An 11469-nucleotide genomic window follows, 5' to 3' on the forward strand; every position below is an offset into this window, starting at 1 on the left:
GATGATAATAGGTAGATAGATAAAAAATATGTTTTTAAATAAAACAAAACGTCGTCAATCGGTCTTTTTTATATTCATAGTTTATCTAATGTATATTACACAAAGATATTAACGATTAAACCAACTTTATTATAAGTAAATTATATTATTTGGTTTAAAAATGTGACTTCGAGTTACTAAAAAGTACTTGTTCTATCGATAGAAATTTTAATATTTAAATTGGCGAAAATTCTAGTGATGCTTTTTTATGATTATATAAATTGATGAAAATAATACAAGCTTTTTTTTTATTTTCATATACCTATATGTAATAAAAGTATTTTAATTTATATATTACTTGGTAATTACCACTATTCCAAGTAAAACTTTAATTAAAAATGGATAGATAAGCCACAAAGTGACTGCCGAATCAATTAATGAAAATAAAAGTTATTTCAACATTCAAGTATTAGTAAGTATTTCTGTGAGTAAGGTATATAAGAGCGGATTCCGTATTTGACATTATTTAGAAAATATAAATCATTGATTGTTATTAAATATACATAAAAAAGAAACAAAAATAATGTATTAAAAAACTTATATTTACGGTCAAATTACACTCTTAATTCAATTTGTCTAAAGTATCAAGCGAAGTTTGATAACTTTATTTTTTTTATCTGTAAAGCTTGCAGTATATACAAGTTTATTATTAGAAAAGATTATCCTAATCAAGTTTCAATTTTTATCATTTGGATTATGAATACTATTTTAAAATAAAACTTATTTTAAATTTCTGTAATTAATAAAGTTCCAAAAAGTACCCTGTTTATTTATTGAGATATTCTTTTAAACTAATAATTTATAAACAATTTATAGACAAATATATTTCGTTAGAGTGAAATTTGAGTTTCTTAAATTTCTATGATTTATATAAAAAAATGTATATTTTATTAAGTTATTTAATTTAATTTGATTAATTAAAGAAAAACAGTATATAAAAAAAATCTGGTGTAATATAATTTCATAAAAAAATATTTTTCAAATAGCAACATATAATATTAATATGAAATACGTATTTTGACTTACCGTTATCTTTGCTGTCAAACCCGTCAACGTTGTTAAATACAAAAAAAATAATCTTAGAGCTAATGCAGGAAATATAATTAGCACAATCTCTTTAACTGACGTAAATAAAAAAAATCAAACTGACATAATTAATTAAGTAAAAAGAAAATAGTTTAAATTTTGTTAAAGTCTTAAGAGTTATTATGATTTTTGTGGTACACGGATGCCATATTAGTTTCCTATTTTCGTTGGAAACTCAAGTGACTTCGGAACGGCCATCTTGCAATCTGCTCGAAAACGCTGCGCAAATTACAGTTTTTCGATCTGGGCTCGAGTACGCCACGAGCGAGTGACAGTATTGGGAAGGTCTATAAAAAAGGACCGAGTATTTGATAGTTTGAAAGTCTATTAGGTTAATCTTTTATGTATATTTTTGAGGAGGGGGTTTGTTTTCCTACCCGATTTTTCTGCGCGTCCGTCAGTGTAATGGGCGTGAATTTAGGTACGCGTGGGGGTAGCTCGGAGGGCGGGAAACGGGTGATTCTTTCTATGGAGGGACGCCATCGCTGTGTGTATTGGATAAGGGTTAGGTTATACTCCTACACGTTTTATAGATTGATGTACGCTCGGATATTCGGGTGGAGGGTTTACAAGTGACGTGCAAAAGGACAGGAGGGGGGATAATCATTCGAGTATCGAACATGATTTTGTATTATGGGCGACGGAAAAATTGCATGACATAATAATATAAACACTCTTATCGAAATATTACAAATTTATAACTAAAATTTATATGCTATGAATTAATTTTACGATAGCGCAGTCGACAAACAAACAACATTATTATTATGAATATTGCAAAATCAATATTAATTACCTTATTGTATACATAAAAGAGAGAGATAAATTTATGAGGGGAATGTAGTTGGTAATAGCAACAAAAAAAACGAAAAAAACTTGGCATGATCAAGTATTTCAAATACTTGAAATACTTGATGAAATAATCGGTGGGTATGTATGAGGAGATGCATGAGTGTGGAAGAGGCAGAGATTGTTTGCGAAGACAGATCGGTTGGCGTTCTATTCTCTCTGTCTACTGCTTCGGGTAAATGGTGAGATGATTGTTGGTTAGTCATAATAATTGGTTAATGGCAATTAGTTTACATAAAACTAAGAAATAATTTGTGCCCTTTGCACGACTATGTGCGGATGGAGAGAGAGAATAAAAAAAAAGTATATATATATGTATATATATATATATTTTATTTATTGTTTCGGCATTAACTTTGTGGTAAGACATGTTACAATAATTAAAGAAAACACTTCGTTTTTTACCACTTGAGTTTAATTATAGACTACATGTTTCAGAAGCTAAACTTCCATCATTCAGGTCTGTATAATAACTAAAATATAAAATATAAAATTGTTCTATAAATAAGGATAGGGGGAAAGTAAGGGGAAGGGGTTAGTCAAGGAACGGAGTTTGAAAACAAAGGAAAAATTGAAAGCAATGGCGAAGAATTTTGAATTTTTCCCCTTACTTTCCCCCTATCCTTATTTATAGAACAATTTTATATTTTATATTTTAGTTATTATACAGACCTGAATGATGGAAGTTTAGCTTCTGAAACATGTAGTCTATAATTAAACTCAAGTGGTAAAAAACGAAGTGTTTTCTTTAATTATTATATATATATATATATATATATATATATATATATATATATATATATATATATATATATATATATATATATATATATATATATATATATATATATATATATATATAAAAATATATATATTTGTGCGTGTGTGTCTGAGTGTATACGTGTGTTTAAGTGTAAACTTATATTTAAAAATATCATAAAACGCAATTAACTCTACATGAAAAAAAGACAGATGTAAGTTAATTTAGGTGTGAATTTTTTATTTCTTTTGTAACGCATATTCTTGACATGTGTATGTACATATTTAAATAAAGCGCAGTTATACGAGTAAAAGTATGTATATTGTATGTATGTATATGTTATATCTTTGATAATAAGCTGCTTCACCTTATATATTGTTTCCTCCTTTCCTTCTTCCTGGATATATTTCTTTATCATATTTTCGTCGTAAAATATAACACGTCATTTCGAAATTCTTATCGTGTGAGTAGTGTGCAAGTCCTGAATTTCGCTCATATTTATTTTTCGGTACAATTTTCCATCTCTCCCCTAACGCGTGCACGCATATCGCCCCATTCCCCTCCCCCTGAATCTACCCGATCTCTCACCACCCCCTACCACCCGTTCCGAAGGGAGAAACTAACGAAATGCAAAATTTCAAGGAATAGAATGGGAACTAACATGGTAAATACAGTAGGGTGCGCTCAGGGAAAAGAAAGAGGTTCTTTTTTGCATGATGCTAAGAGGGGTTGCAAGAATACTTTCCTCTTACCGAATAAATATATTTATTTTCAATACACTTCGTAATCTAAATCAGAAAATAATCGAGCACTGTTAGAATTTGATTGCAACCATATTTCATTATGCTTTTTTAAACGGTCAAATGAGCCAATAAATTAAACTGTAGATTATTAAAATCGGGTTTTTTGATAGCATAAAAAAATGTTTAGTTGTTGCTCGTAAAAACGAGACAACAACTGCGTACATTCGCATTTTTACTCCACAAAATTTTAAGTTAATAAGACAATTCAACTTAAACATGTGTCATATATTCGCAATTATAATTTTGAAAACCGGTAGTCATGAACTAGTGTTTTTAAGTGGTATTACGTAAAGTGAGCGATGAATGATAAGGAGAATGTTATATTTATTTTAACACCCTTGGAAATTAAACACAAGACTTGAGAGAGTGCAATAGGCAAACGTGCCAACCACAAGTCCAGGTATAGTATTTGCTATCAGGTAAGCTATTTTTCGCGCGTTTTTCCGGCGACCAGGTCGGCGAAGCAGTTAGGGCATTACCAACTGAGCTACAAACGAATCCGTTTCTACGACAATCATAAGTTTTTTTCTTCTTTCATTATCCTTTCGTAGTTTTCGTCGTTTATTTTCGTTAGGGCACCTACCCCTGTCTTTATTTCAGACTGTCTGTCGACTGCCTTTCCGGTGACGGGCTTTTTCATTCTCTTTTGTCTCTGAGCCTTTGCGAAGGAAGATAAATAGCTCGTTAAAAAGTCTTGCATAGCAAAATACATTCGTCTCTCGTATAGTTCCGGATAAAACACATCACTGTACACTGTTATTTGCATCTACAGAATGACAAAATGTGAAGACATATTAAAAAAAAATGTTTGTACTCGTAGTATTATTTTGATTTTAATCGACTTATCGTTTTTAACCACTCTAAATTTTAAAATCACTCGTAAGTAACGAGTGGAGGCTTTAAAGAAATTACAAACATAATAGTATAAAAGTTTTAATGAAATTTTATTTTTAATATTATTTTAACAACAAAAATAATATATTAGAAAAAAATATGAAAATTACCCCTTTACATAGTTGCCGGATTAAAATATCAAATTTACCATCCTCAATATATGTAAATATGACAGAAAGAAAAAAATGTAATAAGAAGATATTTATTATTCGATGTAAATATTCCCCTTAAATATACTCATTTTGTTAACAAAGTTAACTCATTTTAGCACACTTACTTTATTTTTATTTTTTATTATTGTTCAAATTCGCAGTAAAATATATTTAGATGTAATGGGACCAAAAATCGCATCGCCATTATTTTCAATATACCCAGGTGTTTTTGGTTCATATTTTATTTTACGTAAAAGGAAAAACTAAAAATATGTTTTATTTAATTATTTATAATAAATAAAAAAAAGGTTTTTGACTTTATTACTCTGGTATGCGTAGAGACAAACAAAGAGTCCAAGAAATATTCGAATTACGTACCGGAGTATGTATGTTATAAACATCGAGACAAGCTTTCTTATTGTAAATCTTTTCTTGACTTTATGAGAAAACCTCATGTTATATATAAGAATTAAGTAGCGGGCAAAAAATAGCCACGGAATAAATGGATTATTTCTTTTAATAGATTCGTCAGAGTTTTGACTAAAAAAAAACATTTTGGTTACGAAAAACCATCGACTTGAATTCCCAGTTGTCGCATAAAGTCGCTTATACTCAAAAAGCAAAAGAAGGATGTTTTCGATATGAAATAAAATTATGCGACGTAACAAAAAAGGCAAAAGAGTCACTAGCAGTTTTTTCGTTGATCTTAGCTTATGTAGTACCCTTTATAAAATCTTTATGTGATCGTTCCCCTTGTGAAGACATACCCTATGTAAAGGGGTGGTATATTTGCCTATAGGTACATCGTTACGACTCAAGAAAATCGGGAGAATACTTTCTTCGGCCATTCGTAGTGCGACTTTTCCGAAGCGTGGACGAGCTGTGGAATTTTCCAGCATTTTCCTGAATTTTGTAAAAAACTTCAAAGTTTTTTTTTGAACTTTTAAAATCACTGAATTAAATTTACACTATAAAATAATTTTTTAAATGCCGAAAATATTTTATAAACAAAAAAAAACAAATTCTAATGCTGTCACTTGCACGTATGGAAAAGTCGTAGTAATTTGTAATGTATTTTTTTAAAGTAAAATGTGAATACTAATTTTTTACTTGACAAAACATTAATCATGTGAGATCATCCGGTTTCATTAATTGGCGCTGAAAATAAAATCCCCGACATCGAAGGTAACAAAAAACTCACTTTTATAATAAAAGTATTATTATTATTTTTATATTATTATTAGTATTATTTTTTCATGGTTTCTTTAATCCCCAATTAATATTTCCATTTATTCACTGGGATTTTTAATATTGAATTTACTTTTTATTTTTTTTCAATTCAACTTATTAATAAATTTTATTTTATGTTTTGCCTTATCAATGAATCACAATATGTTTGCGTTTGCTTCAGAAAATTTAAATATTGAATAGTGAATTCTTTTGTTTATTATCTTAAAAATTTTAAATAACAAAATATAAATTTGAAATTATATTTTTGACTTTTCGAAAATATTTTTCAACAATATATTTTTAGTTTCGACAATTTAATTTAACGAGAGTATTTTATTTAGAAATATATTTATATGTACACACACACACACACACATATAATATTTCACATTTAGATGGTATTTAAATTACAATTTATTTATATCAGCGGATTAGTTAATAAATGTGACCTATGAATGGGATTTGCCGAACTTAGATTTACGCTTAAACTACACGCGATTAGCGTGCTTAAGTTGGTAAACAACTAAAAAATCTAAATGAAAAAAAGATTATGGGATTAATTTTCGATAACGCCGCACCTCACGTGAGAAATGAAGCAACTCAAAAAAATGTATTACTGAATTTATTATTTTTTTAAATATTTTATTTTTTACAGATGTTTCAAAATCATCGTGCAGAGATTTCATCACTTGGGTAAGTTTGACTTTTTGAGTAAATAAACTGTGCAATAATAACGATATTCACATCACACATATGTATATACTTACTTTTACATGGGACACTGAATTAGATCGATGCTGTGATATTGTTAATCTTTACTTACGTAAATCCGAAGTAATCGTACTTGCGCTTCAAATGCAAGTCTATGGTGTCTTTATAGATGTAAAATTAATCTTTATTAAGCAAATGAAGAAAAAAATCAGCATGGAACTTATTAAAATTGAGGAAGATTGACTCATGTTTCATTTATTTTCGGATTAGAACTTAAACTAAAATATATCATTTAAATTAATTCATTTTATAATTTTTAGTATCTTAAATGTTTTATTCTGAGACTTCACTGCGCAGTAACTTTTCATATTATTTCGATCCCCCCCCCATATTATATTCAATTAATTTGTTTTACTATGTGCTTCTTCAAACCCGAATATAATTGTGTAGGAACTACAAGTACCTACTTTCAGAATTTGAAAAAAAATCAATATTATAATGACTGACGTTTCAAATTCCCTCACCAATTTGATTTAATTTTATGACTGTACACGCTTTAATAAAACACAATTGTTTATTTATATGGAATTTCGTTGTTTTAATAGTAAAATTATTTAATGCAAAGCGAACAAAATATGCCGACATTTATTTTTAAGATGCTTACGTGTCAAATACCTTTAAACGTTTGTACATTTGTATATTCTCGAATATAGTCGAAAATAGCAAATTTAAAAAAAAAATACGTTTTTTAAATGATGTCTCTAAAAAAATCGTAACACCTTTTACTCGTAATGAATTATAACACTATTTCGATTAAAAGCACATATTTTTTAACAAAAAAAATATCACAAGCGCTCTTCTGAAGAGATGCTCTGATCACGATGAGATTCAAAAAGTGACTGATGCAAAATCGTGAATTTAAAACCTTCAAATCCCCGCCATTCTCTGAATTTAAATAGTCAATAATAACAATAACAATAGCCCGGTGCGACCCGACCGAAAGGGTTGAATTTACATACGATTATAATTTACATAGAAGGTTTTTACCGACGTCAATGGGTTGAACACGGTCGTGTCTTTTGTTCCATACATCATGTCGCCTATTTGAATGATAAAAGAGTGAATTTAAAACTTTGCACGAATAGGAAGATAAAATTTAAATATTAGACCCGGCCCTGGTGAAATTGTTTACTTATTTGTAATTTTTAAAAAAACTTTTTTGTTGTAGTTTTTACGGTTTTAATAAAAAAAATGATACAAATATAAATGGATATTGATACCACAAAGATCATAGTACTTTAAATAATATATAAGTTTGTTTCTTACGACAGTTCAGACTCCTATGGTTTTTTTGGTTAGTAAGCCGTGGTGTATCGAATGTCTTACTGGACTATATTTTAGTGTTATCATTAAGGCGATGTGTTACAGAATTTATTTAAGCATAAATTATTATTTTTTTCTTCAAAACATGGTTATCTTTTTCATCTGCGTCGTAGTTTCATCGCTGAGGGTCATGACCGTCCCTCTTCTTATCCGCTCCAACCACTAATGAACTTTTGGCATCCTTTATTTGGTTAATCCATTAGTGGGCGATCTTTTTCTTCTTTCACTAACTTCGACTCCTGACTACTTTTCGAAGCTGTTATCGCTTCTTCATAAGAAAATAGCTATGATCACTGAAATCATTTTGTGTCATTATTTATTTGATATAATTTATTTTGTAATTCCATTGATTTCGAAACAAGAGAAATATGTTTTGAAACTTAAAAGCCACTTGACATAATAATTTTTTTATGTAATTTTTAAGACTCTTTATTATTAATCTTTATCGCAAACGGATTTGAATTTTTTTTAGAGATTATAGAGCTGATAAAATTACTTCCTTCAATCAGTTGTACTTATAGTTAGATTATAGTTATTATTATAATCTTGTAAGAAAATATAAATTTATACTTTTAATCTAAGCATATTTAAAGCATATATGTAGAAAAAAAAAAAACAAAAATATTTTCGTTGTTAATCCATTTATTTTAAAATTATTCATGTTACAAAAAATCAGATCTATTTTATTTTACTATTTCAAGCTCCGTATTATTAAACGAGTATTTCATATCAGGTAAATCATTTTCGGTATTTGAAAGTATGTGTTGGATTTCTTGAAGTGATTTCCCCTTTGTTTCTGGCATATAAAACATCAGGAATCCTACTGATATCAAAATGGCAATAGCAAAAAAACAATACGCGTAAAAATTACCAATTGAATCTCCGATTATTTGGAACAATTTTATAGAAGTTGCGTTGTATATCCCTTGAGCTATCAAGTAAAATCCGGAAAGCCAGCCTTTTGCACTAAATGACATAATTTCACTCATTACTAAAGTCGGAACAGGTCCGAGTCCCATACCGTAACCGATTTGTATGAGAAACACTCCGATCACACCTAGCCATTTATAAGACCCTGAAATTAGCCCATCTTCTAGCAAAATAAAGTATATCCCAATGATTAAGTTCGCGATTACACAAATCATGGCAGCTGTCATGAGCAAAGGTTTTCTGCCAACTTTGTCGATTATCAGTAAAGTTATCAACACCGTTATATCAGCTAGCCCCTCAGTCACCATCACAGCGTACTTAGGAGAAATAGGCGACTCCATATCTTTGAAAATACTTTCCATATACACAATAATAGCTCCTACTCCACTGAATTGCTGGAGAAATGTAGACACTGCAATGATGACGATAACCTTTTTTGTTTTCTGTAAAGACAGCTGTTTGTACAAGTCTTTGTAAGTCATGGGTGGGCTTTCTTCCAAACACTTCTTAATACTATCAAATTCTTCGTGTACTTCTTCTGAAGAATCCGTTCCTCTTAGTTTCATCAACACGCGTTCGGATTCATTTTCTTTTTTCGCGCCTAGTAAATAGTACGGCGATTCCGGTAAGAAAAACGAGCAGAAAAATAGTAGCACTGGGAAAATAATTGATATAATGCTGTGCATTTGAAATGATAAGATAGGCCCAAGGCCATATTGGATAAACGCCCCGGCAGATTGAGAAATGACCAAAAAAGCTACGTTCGCTCCTCTAACGTGTTTACTTACGACTTCAGCTAGATACACAGGGATAACGCCATAGGTTGGTCCTACAGCGCAGCCCAATAGGAACCTTCCGATGTAAATATGGATCACTTCGCTTGCGAAAATTAGAGCCATCCAACCGCTGACGTAGAAGAGTGCGAGAGTCATTATCAACCATTTTCTTCCAGAAGTGTTGAAGAAGTAGGTGTAAGGGATAGCGTTAGCAACTGCTCCGATGGCCAAAAAAGATCCGACCCACGATTCTTGAGAAGCTGTGAGATGTATTGGAGAGTCAGGTTCCCTTAACTTGACGAGAGATGGAGACGACCACGAGAGAGCTCCTCCAAGAGACGTAAATGCAAGAGAACCTTAAAAAAATATATTATATAATTTAAATATATGTTTAAAACAATAAGTCATCTTCAGATTATTAAATTATTTATTTTTATATGCATATAAATCTTAATTCCGGATATCTGTAATTTCATTAATTGATTCGGTAGTTACTTTGTATGATAAAATCTATCCATTTTTAATTTTAGTTTTACTCGGTATACACCAATGCTTTATGATGCATCGAAACACATATCACAATAGATTTAAAAAAATAGTGGTATTTACCAAGTAAAACTTAAATTAAAAACTAAAATTTTGTCCCTGATGTATCAAAGAATTAAAGGTTCAAAAAAATTATGAAATATTTATTATTTCCATAATAATAACATGTTAAAAAATAAAAATAAAAGCTACTTACATGATAATGCCACGAGGGCTACGTAATAATTTTTCCTCACAAATTGAAGCATTGTCAAATACTAACGAGATGACAAAAAAGAGAGAATTATTATATTTCGATTGGAGTTTCTTCCATCTTGACCGTGTAGCGTTCAAAAAACAACTGAATTTTCGGAATATCCCAATTCACCTCATTAGTGTGGATATTATAATAGATAAGGAAATGAAATGTTTTGACATAAGACTGTTAAACAAATAATAGTCATACATTGAATGTATTTAGAATTACGCTCGAGATATCGTCGACCTTTATTACGATAACCAATTAATTAGTTTGTTTGAAAGATGCAATTGAATAATGTCATGAAACTATAAAATATTTCACGGAGCACAGTGCAGTTACTACTAAGCACAATTTTCGATGATATGATTCATTTTATCATAGAAAAATATTTGTTCTGTTAATTGTTTTTTATATTTTGCTATGTATTAGTTTTGGCTATTTAAAAAAACATTTTTTTTTAAATTTTATTGTTTGTGTTCCAGTCTTGTTAACCTTAATCCCATGTTCCAAAATAAATTATAGAAATTACTCCTCGAGAATATAATATATATGACTTATGTATGTAATATGTTTTCAAAAATAAATGAATGAATAAATAAATTACAATAATTAAAAAGAATAAATAAAATAAACATATATATATATATATATATATATATATATATATATATATATATATATATATATATATATATATATATATATATATATATATATATATATAAATATTTATATATATATATATATATATATATATATATATATATATATATATATATATATATATATATATATATATATATAAATATTTATATATATATATATATATATATATATATATATATATATATATATATATATATATATATATATATATATATATATATATATATATATATATATGTATACCTATATTATCAAAATAATGTATTAGTAGGTTATATTACTTTGATAATAAATATAATTTTAATGAAATAATTACTTGTGATTTAATAAAAATATACTTATCATAATTACATTTGACTTATTTATGATTTAAAAAAATTATAAAACTAAATATTTATCGTTT

General features: G+C 28.6%; 1 protein-coding gene across 1 annotated transcript; it reads right to left on the minus strand.

Moving 5' to 3' along the window:
- Positions 1-8531: 8531 nt before the first annotated feature.
- Positions 8532-10501, minus strand: LOC148307167 (uncharacterized). Its single transcript, XM_088263845.1, has 2 exons — positions 10356-10501; positions 8532-9969 (listed from the first exon to the last, which is right to left on the minus strand). Exons 1-2 carry the CDS (start codon positions 10405-10407, stop codon positions 8591-8593), a joined length of 1431 nt encoding a protein of 476 aa, XP_088119971.1. The 5' UTR covers positions 10408-10501; the 3' UTR covers positions 8532-8590.
- Between the last annotated feature and the right edge of the window lie 968 nt (positions 10502-11469).

The sequence above is a fragment of the Brachycentrus maculatus genome, unplaced genomic scaffold, assembly GCF_059751285.1.
Source record: "Brachycentrus maculatus isolate JH-2025_06_01 unplaced genomic scaffold, ASM5975128v1 h1tg000205l, whole genome shotgun sequence".
In the NCBI taxonomy this organism is placed as follows: Eukaryota; Metazoa; Arthropoda; class Insecta; order Trichoptera; family Brachycentridae; genus Brachycentrus; species Brachycentrus maculatus.

Excerpts from the sequence above, each read along its gene's own strand:
- LOC148307167 (XM_088263845.1), bottom strand. The coding sequence starts at position 10,407 with ATGCTTCAATTTGTGAGGAAAAATTATTACGTAGCCCTCGTGGCATTA. Across the intron at positions 9,970-10,355 it reads AGCCCTCGTGGCATTATCAT|GTTCTCTTGCATTTACGTCT; the intron begins GTAAGTAGCTTT and ends TATTTTTTTAAG.